This window comes from Brachycentrus maculatus, unplaced genomic scaffold (genome assembly GCF_059751285.1).
Source record: "Brachycentrus maculatus isolate JH-2025_06_01 unplaced genomic scaffold, ASM5975128v1 h1tg000452l, whole genome shotgun sequence".
In the NCBI taxonomy this organism is placed as follows: Eukaryota; Metazoa; Arthropoda; class Insecta; order Trichoptera; family Brachycentridae; genus Brachycentrus; species Brachycentrus maculatus.
The window spans coordinates 1,315,208-1,330,601 of NW_028281199.1; the positions used below are offsets into that span (position 1 = coordinate 1,315,208).

Consider the following 15,394-nt stretch of genomic DNA (forward strand, 5'->3'; position numbering starts at 1 on the left):
ATAGTGTTTAAATAGTGTTACGAGTAGGAGGGTATAAATAAACGATGCAAATAAAATGATAGTTAAATGTTGAATGAGATACTTGGTTGTATTTTTCGCACAGTTTTCTTATTTAGGATCAATTAATGATAACTCCGGGCGAATGTCTAGTTCTGCATTTCAGCAGCTTCTGAGATAACGCCAAGAGCATTTTCATCAAGCGATCGTCACACAATATCGATTTTACAATGTTTGACGAGTCTCTACAATTATACGAGCTCAATAGCTCTTAATACATATTTTTTCCAATAAACAATTTGTTGCCTGAGATAGAATCAGAAATGCCAAGATCAGGGAAATATGCGAGATCAAAGATGTTGTTAGGTGGGGAAGGCAACGAAGAAGACAATGGTATGTGCATGTGAGGAGAATGGAACCATCCAGACTCCCCCACATCGCACTGTACGGCCAACCCCATGGTACACGACTCCCGGGCAAGAGATGGGCCGATAGCTGGGAATCGACGCCGCAGGAGGCTAATCCCTCTTAAAAACAGGCCGCAAGGCCTATAATAAGAAGAAGAAGAAAAATTTGTTGCGAGATTATCCCGATTTTGACGGGGTCAAGGAGTTTGTGTTGCATTAATGAGTCCGAGTGGTGCTCGGGCAAATCGTATTCCAACTTGGTGATATTGATTTGCCCGACCCAAATATATTTATGTATTTGTTTTTATTGACTAACCCGAGCAGTGTTCGGACAGTCTTGTTTTGAGTAGTTTGGTTATGATTTCCTGCACCAACGAATTTCCTCGCCAAAATTCGACTGTTACGTGGCTAAGCTAGTGTTTTCACGGTTTTCTGTGATGACAAAATTTTGCTACACAATTTTTATCATTGAAATATCAAATGGTTTATCCTTTAATAGAGTCCAGTAAGAATTTATGTTAAATTACACATCATGTAATTTTGTCTATTCATCCCATATTACATAGAAACTTTAAGTGGATTTGGAAGTGAAGAATATAATTTCAGATTCGTATGATGATTTTGGTGTTTTGTTTCGTATTGTTTTATTTTATTTTTACTGGAGCGATCGCAGAACATCGGTCGGGAACCGCTGCAGTAGAGCATTATTTGTTGTAGATTTATATATTGCATATTAAAATCAAACACTGGTTTTTAATGTCTACTAAATTAGTATTATTTTTTGACATCTCATCAAAGATGAAGAAGAATATGGAAGTCTGGGCATTTACGGGGCTGACGACCGTCATAGGCTGGTTTAAGTGATCACTTTACACACGTGTAACATTCACCAATTCTACCCATTACTGACAACCACACTACTCAAATTCTTGGAAGTTCTATATATATGAACCAATTTAGAAACCTTGTTCTTGAATCACTAGAACTTCACTAGAGACATCTATTGGTGAGATGTAAAGAAGCTTTTTATTAAGCAAATTTTTAGTTTCTGCTTAATAAAAAGCTTCTTTACATCTCACCAATAGATGTCTCTAGTGAAGTTCTAGTGATTCAAGAACAAGGTTTCTAAATTGGTTCATATATATAGAACTTCCAAAAATTTGAGTAGTGTGGTTGTCAATAATGGGTAGAATTGGTGAATGTTACACGTGTGTAAAGTGATCACTTAAACCAGCCTATGACGGTCGTCAGCCCCGTAAATGCCCAGACTTCCATATTCTTCTTCATCTTTGATGAGATGTCAAAAATAATATGAAAATAACTCCTGTAATTGGAGATAGTCCAGATTTTGTGAACAAGTATTTGGACACACTCAAAATGTTGCACTAAAGTAGTGTTTGATTTTGGTATTTTATGTATAAATTAAAATGGAGTTCTACAAATGAAACGCTAATATATAAATAAAAATCTGTTGTAGATATTTTCCTTTAAGACGCGGTGCAAAATAACTAGTGGTAGATTTGAAAATTATACATTTAGTTTCGTTAGAGTATTGTTGTAAATATTTATTTGAATCCAAACTTTAATATTGTTATCTTTATTTTTTGTTGTTTCAAAATTTATTGAAAAATAATAAATAATTAGTATATAAAATATTATATATTAGAAGTGGAGTGCCAATTTGCCGATGGCTAAACGTTGTGATCAGTACAAATGCAAGGAATGGCTGAATAAGGGTATGATAGTTTAGTATTATTGTTTCTATTTATTGTCTATTAGGATTAGAAACATTTAAAAACAAAAAAATATTTTCTGGTGCTCTATGGCTTTGTAGAAAAAACTGCCTCTGTTTTTCTTTGTTATACTTTCTTAGTTTTGTATTAAAAAATATCTGAAATTCAGTGTTATAATCCATAAATAGTTTAGTATTTTGTTCCTACACACGTACTATTGTGAATTTGAAGATTCTTGTGAATTTACATTTATGTGACAAAAAATATTAAGATAAGAGTATGTATTGTTTTATTATTTGAATACCTATTGAAAATTCGTTTGGCGGATCGACGATAATAACAAATGTGGCCATAGATAAATACAGATAACCATCCACTATTTATCTATGGGTGCACATCAATACAGGTACCTAGCAGGTAGGTACCTGTATTGATGTGCTATATTAACAACTTGAGATGTTTTTTTATGTAATAGGTCATGGGTGGAGACATGTGCGAAGTGAATAATTATCTAGATGTTTTAAAGTTTACATAAAATTTAGTCGAAGGGTTTCAATTGAAACATTTTACATACTTACAATATTTCTTTTCAGTTAGTAGCCGTTTCTTCACATCTTTTATTTATAATTTGGTCCCCATGAATTCTGTTTATTTCAATATCCATAACTTATGTTATGAATATTGAAATAAACAGAACTGAAAACTACACATATGAAGCTTTTAATATATCTTTGCATTTTAGAACTTTTTGCATTTTATGCTTTTCTTTTTTTGTAGTATAAAATTAACTCTAAAAAAGTACCCACTAATTTTTTGTACTTAATAAATTGATTGTTCTTAAATTCACCATTGTTTTTTAGTTGTAAGAAAGCACAATGTATTTTTAATAGACCAATGATTAATAATTTGTTTTCTTTCTAATAAATCTGTTAGATAGAAAAAATTAATGTTCTGAAGTAATTTGCAATTAAAATGTATGAAACCGATAAAATTATCGATATCGATAAAATTATCGATATCGATAAAACCGATAAAATTATCGATATCCATTATCGATAAAATTAAGAAAGGTGTGTTGAGATGGTTTGGACATGTAGAACGAATGAGTGAGGAAAGAACGGTAAAACAAATTTATGAGGCAAATGTTAGCGGGAAAAGAAGCAGAGGAAGACCGAGAAAAACATGGCACGATCAGGTATGCCAAATACTTGAAAGTGGTCAGGTTAGGAGTCGTAACAATCGGCGGGTATGTATGAGGAGATGCATGAACGTGGAAGAGGCGAAGAATGTTTGCAAGGACAGAGTGGTGTGGCGCTCTATTCTCTCTGCCTACCCCTGCGGGGAAGCGGCGTGATGGTTAGTTAGTTAGTTATGTATGAAACCGTCAAGATATAAGACCTGAGGTCCACAGTGTGTATACACAAGTTGAAGAATTTTATGCATATGAAATTAAATTGTGTTTATTACAAAAGAAATGTGAATAGTAGATATAAACTCTAATCCCGTCTTATTAATGTTTCATATTGTATTTAAAAAAGCAAGGTTTTTGTCCTTATATGAAAAAGTTATTCTCTGTACTATAAAAAATTAACAATAATGTGCAATTAGACCAGTAAAGATAAAATATATAACATTCACAGATTTACATAGTCAAAAATGACTGAGAAAATGAAGGTAGAATGATAATAATTATACATAAGAAAATTGAACAAAAAAATCAGTAATTCTTCGTGAAAGAAATTTCTTTTTCAATAAAATTTGTTTGATATGCGGGTTTGAATAAGTAAACAAAACAAAGTCAATTAAACCAGTTTTTTTTTTATTACCGAAAATATATTTTCATATTCTTATAAAGTATTGTGCATTACATACACAAATTTCTTTGGAACAATAAAAGCTTTAAATGTAAGGACACTAATTCTAATTATATGTTATTGCAAAATGTTTTTAAAGAAACTTTGTACGAAAGATATACATTTTAAATTGTGACCTATGGATCATTTTAAGTGCAAAACCAATGTGTATTTTTGTAAAAAATAAGAGAATTTTTGATGTACATTTTATTAATATCATGTTGTATAATGGAAATAAATAAATACATATGTCACCTTAGTGTTGTTTTTTTTTTAAATGCCTGAGATAAAATTAGTGCAGTATGTGTATTAGGGCACGCAAAATTATCAGTTAGCCATTTCCTGGTAAAAATATTTAGTGAATTTAGCTTACTGGTAAGTTGGATGTGTCGAAATAGGAGACATTTTATTACAGGGTCATCCATTTTTCGGTTTTGAAAGAAATGCTAAATAAAACACACACAGCTATACATTTTTTATAAATTTTTTATTTCATTATAAAGTATGCGAAAAAGTGGTTCAAAATTACCTCAAAAGAATCGCATGCATCGAATCTTCCCGAGGTGCCATTTGAATGATATTGTTTTTCACACTAAATGGTAAAGTCCAAAATTTATAATGAAATAAAATTTTTATAAAAAATGTATTGCTGCGTGTGTTTTATTTAGCTTTTCTTTCGAAACCGAAAAATGAATGACCCTGTATATGACAAACAAAGCAACAATAAAAAAAAATTACTTTATAAATTATTTTCTTCTAATCCTTATTTGCACCAAATCGGCTGTCCAAATTTAAAACACAATAAGGGACATTTTTTGTAGTAGGTTTTTTTTTGCATTTTTGGACTAAGTAGAGTCTACTTAGTCGATAAATGCAAAAAAAACCTACTACAAAAAAAATGTCCCTTACTGTGTTTTAAATTTGGACAGCCGAAATGGTGCATAGGGTTCTGCATCGCATCGACACAGTGTTATATTGATCGTAGATTACATGAAGGCTAGATGATCAGTTTTGCGCTTCAGGTACCGTTACTGCATATGAAATAAAAATAGACTGCAAAATCACTCATATTTATTTCGGCACCCCTGGGAATCGAACCCGGGAACTCAAGCATGCTAGCCAATCACCAAACTAGTACACTATATATGCAAACAGAAAATTCATATACATATTTATAAATTCTATATTTATTGTATTTTGTCTGCCTTCATAGTGCAGTGGTTAGCACATTTTGCTACCATACTGGAGGTTCCGGGTTTAATTCCCTGGCGGGGTTAAAATAAATATGCTTTGCTTTTCACTCTTGAAATTTATTTCGTTTTACCCTGGACTGGTACCTAAAGCGCAGGACTGATCGTCTTGCCTTCATGTGATAAACATGTAACAATTAAATAAACATTACATCAATTTGATGCAGTGACCTATGCACCATCGGGTACAGATAAGAGTCAGCAGTAAGAGTGATTTTAAAAAATTAAAATTTTTTATAATAGTTGGTTTTAGTTGTGAAAAAAAATTAACTTTTTGTTCGTGAAAATCCTAATGATTGACGCTGATTGCACTTGACTTAGTACTGAAAATTTCTGTAGGTGAAATACAGTATTATTAATTTACAAGTGCGGTAAAATATAAAACAAATATTGATGTTTTCAATCAGGTTTTCTCTAGAAACTAACCGTGACGATTGGGTATCTCTTTTTATGGGTAATAAATCTCATTCATTTTCACAGTAGAAAACTTTTTTGTGTATATTCGTTTTCTTTTTGTTATACCAAAAGAATTAATAGCTATACAGCTCAAAAAATGAAAGTGAAACTGATGATATACAATAGAAAGTTCTTGCGTTTGCCGGTATGTTGTTTATTTTTACAACGATATAACTTTAAATTTATATTCTAAAGTTTAATCAATTATAAAATTGTAACATACAAATAATTTGTTATAAAATCACTAAATGTCTTATTATAACTTAATTGTAAAATCGACCAGTTTCGCAGAAAATGCCATCTTCCTTAAGACCACATAATAGTAAAAACTATCTACTTAACAATAAAAAAACAATTTCCTTCGAAACCAGGCAACATTATACCAATGTTTTTTTTTACTATATGTTCTTCATGAGCCCTCTGACCTCCACTGCTGGATATAAGCCTCTTCCCCTTTCCATTTCCTCTGGTCGGTTGCTGCTTGCAGCCAGTTTTTACCCCCCACAGCGACTATGTCATCAGACCACCTCTTTTGGGGTCTTCGGACACTTCTTTCGTTCTCCCAAGGTCTCTATTGTAAAATTCTTGGGGGGATAACTTAACTATATAGTTGTTTTATATATAACAAAGTTCAGAGTGCAGAAGGATCAATTCCTCATAAGCTTGGATTTGTGTTAGTTAGGAGGCAGGTGACGGAAGTGTCAGGGTAAATGATATTACTCCATATTGGAAAATATATGGAAGGGAAGTAGTTAGTAGGGATAGGAGAATAGCTGTAATGGCTAGGACACGCCTACTACTTTGTGTAAGCAAAAAGTTTTCGCCTAGAATTTTCACTCATGAATTACATAAAATTATAGTAACTTTAAAAGTAAGTCCACTAGGCTATAAAACTTAAAAAGTTGAAGCCTGAGTAGGGTCACGATAAGCCATAGCTAGATTTTAGAGTCACTTGGATGTTAGGTAATTTAAAAAAAAAACCTACTTTGTGTATTTGGAGACTTATTTTTACGAATCTCTTGAGGTAAAATATAAAAATACGACGACCTAGCCTAACTTCGAATTACGATCTTTGAATTCAACAGGTTTATATCATATAACAGTGAAAAAGACGTTGCCCGAATCAAGCGCCCTTTTCGATCCATACATTTTTAGAATGAGAATTGTCGATTTTGACGTAATCGCCCCACTCTAGATCCTCCACCCGCCTTTGAGTAGGTACTTTTGATATGGTGGTCGAAAAACTAAACTGATACAAATTGAATATTTCAAAATAAGAAAAAAAAACATTTCGAAAAAATGGCGTCATGCGAGGTAAAAATGAGACAAAATGCAAATTTTATCTCAAACAAATAATGTTTGGTACATAAATATCGAGATTATCTTTTATTATTTTGTATTACACATTTACTTTAAAAAATATGTATCGTGACAGTTATGAAAGAACAAAAAAAAGTATCTCATTATGATGATTTTCTCTACACTTCAACAAATATATTTGTATAACGCTTAAACTTTGATTTCATTATTTTTTTTAACATTTATGTCATTTTTTCGTAGTCAAAATTTTTTTCGTATCACCGATCGCGATTGTTGAAGTTTCTCGAAGTGTACCTACCTACCATTACATTTGATACACATGGTAAGTTTTTTAAAAAAAATATGCGTGTGTGTATTATAATTCAAATACTGTATATCAATTTCTTAACTATTTTCTTAGTTCAAGACGGATGGATACATTAATTTTATTTTTTACACGTCAGTAGTAAATTTCACAGTAAGTATGACCATTTTAGCCTTTTTTGTAAGAAGTGTAAAATATTTAACACTCAATTTATTGGAAACGTTTGAATAGCAATGCGTTTTTATCCGGTCAGGGGTTCTTATTCTTATAATTTATTTCATAAAGTGACTTGCACATTACAGTCAGTGTTAATTGAAACTAAGATTAACTTGCAAAAGTCACACAACAAAAAGTCCATAATATAATTTCCGCCATTTTTTTATTACATAGGTAGGTACATTTATTTTTAGTAGATCACGTGTATTCATACTATAATCTATTACAATGAGCAAATGCAGAGAAGTTCCTATTTGACCCACACTAGATGATCCCTCCTGTTCCCAACACAGATTCAAACAAAAACATTTTTAATTAGCTAGAAGAAACAAAAATCCACTAAATGATCTATAAACCTTGTACATAATAAGCAAGGTAAATAATAAATGCAATTCCCATCTAAAAAAAAAAAAAAAAACTATAATCTATTAATGAGTGTGAAGGAACAGTAAACATATTATAAAAGTGCTGATATTTTTATTAATATTTGTAATGTATGGGAATTATTATCAATAATATGGGCATCTTTGTTTCATCTTTTTTTGAAGTGTTGTAAAGTCAAGCATATTAAATATGTGGGCTTTCTATTTTATTTCTTTTCAATTGGACCAGACTAAGCCACAGCTACGTGTGGGTGGGTAAGCAATGAAAATTAAAGTATTTTTAATTTGATAAAAAATAATATCATATAAGCTGAAACAGTTTTTAGCGAGAGACTAAAATTTACCATTTAGATTTTTCGTAACAATTTAATTGAAATCTTAGTGTAGATGTGTTTGGAGATTAAAGTAAGGTAGTTTGTTTATTTACAGAGCTTCATTGGCTGGTTTAAGTAACAACTTTTTATTCAATATTCTACAAATTTCGAAAAGTTGCAAGTTCTTTCAGAATAAACTTATAGGCGAGATTTTTGGTTGAAATTAGTAACTACACTACTACTAACTGAGTTACAACCCAAATTTTTTAAAATAAAGATTTAGACATGCGTAAAATAGATGTAATAAAATGGTGTTTTTTTAATATTTATTTTATTTAAAAATCCACAATTTAATACAAGTTTGGGTATGCAACCCCAAATTATCATTAGGCAGTTCATTTTCCATTTCCATTCTTAAATACTAGTTTTGTTCTGCGTAAATAGTAAATCTAGTGATCTAGTAAACGGCGATGCCCTATGCATAGAAATATGATTACATATATATTATTTATACTTACGTTCATATTTGTACAAATTGTTTAATTTAATAAATTGGACTGAGATAAAATCATTGGATGATTGAGCACCTCTGGATATATCTCACAAAACTGATCAATCTACCGGAAAAAGCTAAAAATGAATAAAAACCTATCGCACTAAGACGGAGCCCCCTCCAATATCACACAGTATATCATTATGTATAAATGATATTTCTTTCTAGTCCAAGTTGTCAGTTCACTGTCGTTTGTTCGCCTATCTCAAAATGAAGTTTGTAAGTTGACATTCTCTAAAAATAATGATAGATACGTACTCGTTTGAGACTATAATCAATTATTTTATAATAATAATAATAATGTCCTTTAGTGTGAAACCGCAACAATTTTCTAGTGGTCGCCCTCGACTTTCACACAGTTTTTGAAATGCATTTTTTTAAAGATTTTTCCGTTAATGTCAAACATCTTCTTCGTGATTGGTTTACTTCTTTGATGGTCAGTCTCCACCCGTCTCTTCAACTCGGCGTATTCGCTACAACGAATGTCGGAGATAATTTGGTCCATTTAGGTTAAGCATCTGTAGTTTGTGTCTTCGCACATGCCTTCCGCAATCGTAAGAAGCAGGCCTGGGTTTCTTATATTATGGCTTGTACATTTGGCTCTCTGCTGTTCTACTTTATTTAGTAAGCATCTAGACTCCCCAGCCCTGGTTAGTACCTCGTTGTTCCTACATGTTCTGACCGATCAATCCCCAAAATGCGCCAGTAGCATCTCAAACGCCTCCAGCCTCCCCCGTTCAAAATTTATGTTATAATTTTTAAATAAAACACAGATTTTTTGAGTCTACTAAGTTGTATTTTATAAAAAAATACATAAAAATTAGTATTGTGACAATTGTTTCGTCTAGTTATGACATTTTCAAACGAATGCGAAGATTAAATGGACTGACGGTCCTTATGTAGCTATACAATTCTAGGTACTTAAGTAATAGTTTTAACTGTGCAGTAATAATTTATGGGATACAATAGTTAATATTTTTAATAGTTTTATTAAAAATAGTTAGTAAAATAAAACTAAGTAGACTCAAAAAATCTGTGCTTGATTTAAAAATTAATACGTAAATTAAAATGGAGTTCTACAAATTAAACACCGAATCAATAAATAAATAAAAACTGAAAACACTGTTCTAATCTTTGTATTACATAATTTGAATTTTCAATACTTTTTTATAACAATTAGAGCCGCCACTGCTCTAAATCTGGCACTGTGTACGAGGGTTCAAGTATTTGATGTTTTGTATTGTGTGTAGGTTTACGTGTTCGCTGCAGCGCTATGCTTCGTGGCCATGGTGGCCGCTAGACCCAAGTACATCGCCATCCCCGTGGAGGACATCCAGTTCCTGAGCTTCTCCCCCTCGGAGCACCACCGGGTGGCTCGCCAGGCCGTCTACGGGCCTTCCCAAGCCATTCAGTACACTCGACAGGAAGGTAAGCGAAATATCATACACGGGCTTGCATTCCATATAGGCAGAAAAGCAGTGCCTATCCTATTACCCGAGTGACATATAAAAACGCAACCAGTACTTACCCTACCTTATTAGTAGTACTACCTTACCTTACTACTTACCTCTACTTACTGCCAAACCTAATTAATTCTCTGTGCACACCACTGCATACACATACACAGCTTCTACCCTCAACACACCTCATCCGATAGAAAGAAACAGTATTGCGCGTTGATGAACGAGAAAAAAACATCTAAATGAATGGTTGGTGATCCACATGGACCACCAACCAAAAAAAATACCGACGAATTCGTACATCGTCTGAATTCAAAAGCCAAAATGTTGCCAGAATTTAACGAAAATTAAGTGGCGGGGTATTGATTGTTGGGCTTTAATATTAACATTTGACTTAAAACAAATCGAATTGTTGGGTGAAACGGCGTGATGGTAGTAGTAGTAGTAGTAGTAGAATTGTTGGGTAATATATCCAAAATTAAACACGGTTATTGGATTGAATTCTACTTTTATTTACATATATATATTTATATATATGTGTGACGCGTTTCGTCTTATTAAGACATTATTAAACACTCATGAGGTTACAACAAATAAATTAAAACAAATCGACTCTTGACCGTTCTCAACCGTTTTACTTACTATTTCAACTTTACAATTTGCACCTCGTTAAGTTTATCACACTGTTAACGTGATATATGAGTTTATAAAAGCGAAAACCTTTCATTCTAGGGAAACATATTCCATAATAGGTACCTACTTGTAACCTATGCGAAGATCGATTTAACATGGCCTTTAGTTTTCCCCGTGAGAAAATATAAACGTAAAAATGCCATCCAAAAGTAACATTTTATTGATTTTGATTCGTCTTAAGATTTGTCTGTTTTGGTTCGGTTGAAACCACAATACTAATAAAGATTAACGATTTTTTTTAAATTTACATAATTTTATTTCTTTTCCATTTAAAAATAAGAGCTACAGCTACGCGTGGGTGGGTACAGCTTGAAACTATTGTAATATAAATATTAATCCGTTGAAGTTATGTATTTAACATTCAGTGTCCGCCTCGTAGGTCAGCACGCTCGGCTACCGTTCTGGAGGTCCCGGATTCGATTCCCAGGGGAGGTCAAATAAATATAAGTGATTTTTTCACTCGAATATTTATTTAGTATTACCCTGGACTGATACCTGCAGCGGAGGGCTGATCACCTTTTCTTCATGTGTTTATATCATACAGTGCCCTATGCACCATTGGGTGCGGATAAGGGTTAGAAGAAGAAGAAGATGAATATGAATCTTTTGATTTTAAGCTATGTATTTGACATTTAAAACAAATCATTTAATCACTTTTTAAATGTTTTTGTTGTTGTTATTTTAATTATTAAAAAAAGATGTCATGTAAAAATGTAAATGTACGTCAAAGAATCGCATGTTTATTTGATAGAATGATAAAAAGCACTGAATGATATAATTCGTCTTATAGTGGGTAATAATAGTGAACTTTTAGTATACAAAATATTAAATTTCACTCATTCATAATTTGTGCTCATCGTGATGGCTCAAACACACGATATCTTTTTGATACAACATACAACGTATCTATTAATATTGGCGTGTTCTTAAACCCTTCGAAACTTTCGAAACTCGATAAGTTTGAACTTGTTTAGGAAAACGATAAGCCGTTTTGCATTTAGATTTATGGCTTTGTGATATCTAAATAATTTAGGGAAGTTTCCAAAATAAATTAAGGGTGCGTGCAGTGTGGAAAATTTATATGAAAAGTAAATATTAACGTAATTTGATTGGTAGGTACCATGTATATTGTATACTCTCTTCTCTACATATCGTAGTCATACAGGAGAAAGTGACCAAGTACATTTTGAACAAAAATGTGATCATTGACTATTTGATATCTTACTAGCTTAAAAAAAATCCCAATGGATTTTAAACTTGAAAGCATAATATATTGCCTTGTTAAAAATGACTAACTGCATTGATGTTTATTTTCTTGCCAAGCAAAAGTGACTTAAATGGCCCTCCTGAACATTTTACATTTTGTTAGTTGGTCACATTCTCCTGTAAGACTACGATATTAGAAACGCCCGTTGTACGTGTGTAGTGGTTAGCGTGTCTGGCTACAATGCTGATTATTTTTTAAAGAAAAAGAGAAATATTTGCGCTTTTTTCATTATTATTTACACAAATATTTCAATTTCATACTATTTCCGTGGGCCTAAGCGGCTCATTACTAGAAATAGGTATCAAGTTGTGGTAGAGTGGGTTCGAACCGAGAAACTCCGACTTAAGAGTCCGCGACACTAACACGGGACCACAACCCGACACATGCCCTGGGTTCGATTGCCAGGGGAGACAAAATAAATATTTGTGACATTTCACTCTTATATTTATTATCATCCACTGGTATCTGGAGCCCAGGAATGATCACTTTGCCTTCATGTAATTAACAATCAAGATAACACTGCATTTATGCAATTACAATGTCTTATGCACCAATGGGTGCGGGTAAGGTTTAAAAGAAGAAAAAATGCGTTTCTAAAATAACAACTCATACAAGCCAGTGAGTATGGGTATGCAACCCTGGCCATTATTGCTATTTTCTTTTTTCTTCTTCTTATTCCTCCTGCATCAACTTTTCAATATGGCAGTAATGCCGTTCATCCTGAGTTTCTTCACCTACGTCATTAACATCCAAATAAACTTATTCCATTCCTATATCCATGAGTCTGAAGCTTAACACTAATCACCCTGACTTGATATAATCACGATCGAGCTAACACCGCGTCGATTCGATGCGGTGCCTTATGCACCACTCGGGTTTAGGAACAGGGCGAAAAGCATATGTACCAGCAGAACAGCCGGCAATATATAACAATGAGCACTCAACCTTTTTTACTCGCACCACATCTGACTACTTTCAGTTTTTTTTTAATACAGAATTTGGTAAAAGGTAGCAAGATCAAAAGTGCGCAATACAGAGAGATTGCAAGATTAAAACCTTCAAATTGCGGATACACTTTCGAAACATCACATTTGTGAAACACTGTATTGGATTTTTATTTTTGTATCGCACCTAATAATTTATATGTAATTGTTTGCTTTATTAGTCGCTGATGAAGACGTAGATGCCGCTTCTTCCGAGGAGAGGCCAGCGCGTCACGCCGGACACCACGGCCACCACGACCCCCATGACTACGTTGACTACGGAGCGCACACTGGACACCACGGTGCCTTCGGATGGTACGCAGACTTCCCCGTCCACGCCCATGGACACTAAACACACCAAAACTAACTAACTGCAACAACTTCCTTCCGAATTTATTTCAAACGCCTACGCTGGAATGACAGTGAAAAGATAACACGTCAACTGCGTAGTGTAGATAAGTTCAGCTTTAATTTAGTTGAAAGCTAAGTTATCTAGACTACGTAGTAAACGCGAGACTTTTCACTGGAATTCCAGTCCCAAACAGAACACCCGCGTAAAGTGAGACTACAGCCGCTTGTGCACCACGGAATTTTACCGTCCAGCAGTCTGGTTTTGAAAAATAAAAGTGACTACGACAGTTTAGCGTGATCGAATTTACGCGCAACGTGTTCACGCACTGATGAAGAGCACCGATCCGAAGAAAGATGGACAAAAGCACTAGCTAATCCAATAGCTAGCTAAGCCAATCATCGTTTTATCACGCTAACTGAAGTGCCAGACGTAGTGTACAAACGCCCTACCAGTAGCTTAACCCAAAGATTCAAGTAATCGATAAAATAAAGCAAAAATGAACTATTATCTGCTATGCTATATCCGCCTTCGCCATTTTTATCTACAATGAACGAATAATTCGTAATCAATTAAGGGTCGACGTGTGCAACACCCTATCGAGTGTTTCTACACTATACATATTATAATATTATTTAACATATATGTTGGGATATTATCACTGCGTGATTGACCAAAATATCAGTTAAATATTTTTAATATGTTGGCTGGTAAATGTGCAGATATTATATTATTTACACGATATTTTATTAATTTTCTCAATTATTGGGTTCGGAACTTGTGTGCTGGTAGCCTCGCATCATTGTTGACAGCTGTCAAAAATGCACTTTCGATTATTTCATTTGTTTTTACATGAGAACAATTTAATTGATCTTGTCTCACCGTATACTTGACTAACCAAAAGTGAATTTACGACATTGTCACGCGGTCGGGAATTATGACAGGTGTTTTAACGATTTCCATAAGCCGCGAGTCACGTAATAACAGTAGAAAGTTTCCTAAAGTTATTTTGTTTGTTGCGGGACAATTGGACCGTGAAGCGCGCTGCCGGGAAATCTGTTTTTATTGCGTGAAGGATTTTTGTTTAATTTAAATGAGAAACCAAAGATTACTTTCTTAAAAACTAACTCTTATACTGTCATTTCTTATTTTTCATCTTCATCTTATTTTCCCTTCTTTCTTCGTTAACATTTTCCATTTTATCAATAACTACTTACCATAAATACCTACCTACATTCTCTTCTCGATAACTAACTAACACATGAATTTTCTTCTTTATCTATCTTTTAATCTAACTCTTGTCTTCCTACCTTAACTATACTGAATAAACTTGTTTTGTTTACATATGTCTTTTTCTTATTTCCATATATATATTATCAAGTAAAATGACAATTTAGTGTATTTTCACTTTTATTAATTGCCTCTAGGCAAACCCCTAATGGTATATAGGTAATGTGACCATACGTCCCGTTTTGAACGGGACCGTCCCGTTTTTAGACAGCCTGTCCCGTATAAAACAAAATATTTTTTTCATATTTTTATTATTTATTCCTTTTATTTTCTTTATCAACATTCCTTTTCTTTTTATTAATACATAAAACTATGAAAAAATGTGTGTTTTCTTGAATATACATACTATTATGTAAACATTGGTAGATGTCCCGTTTTGAGGACAAAAATAAATGGTCACGTTATATATAGGGCATCACATACAATCAATTTGATATTAATTTGATCATGAATTAATCAATGATCAAAATAACCCTGCGCCGATACAATGCAGTGCCCTATGCACCATTGGGTGCAGATAACAGTTAGAAATATTCTGGACTAACGGTTTGATATTACTTTGACAT

General features: G+C 33.1%; 1 protein-coding gene across 2 annotated transcripts; it reads left to right on the forward strand.

Moving 5' to 3' along the window:
* Nucleotides 1–7,026: 7,026 nt before the first annotated feature.
* LOC148302453 (uncharacterized) lies at nucleotides 7,027–14,878 on the forward strand. 2 transcript variants are annotated; one of them, XM_088271611.1, is made up of 3 exons: nucleotides 7,027–7,338; nucleotides 10,037–10,214; nucleotides 13,372–14,878. In XM_088271611.1, the coding sequence occupies exons 1-3, from the start codon at nucleotides 7,336–7,338 to the stop codon at nucleotides 13,539–13,541; spliced, it is 351 nt and encodes a 116-aa protein (XP_088127737.1). In that variant the 5' UTR covers nucleotides 7,027–7,335; the 3' UTR covers nucleotides 13,542–14,878. The 2 variants fall into 2 exon arrangements, with proteins under 2 accessions (XP_088127737.1, XP_088127738.1); XM_088271612.1 differs by lacking the exon at nucleotides 7,027–7,338 and adding an exon at nucleotides 8,055–8,174.
* The last annotated feature ends 516 nt before the right edge of the window (nucleotides 14,879–15,394 follow it).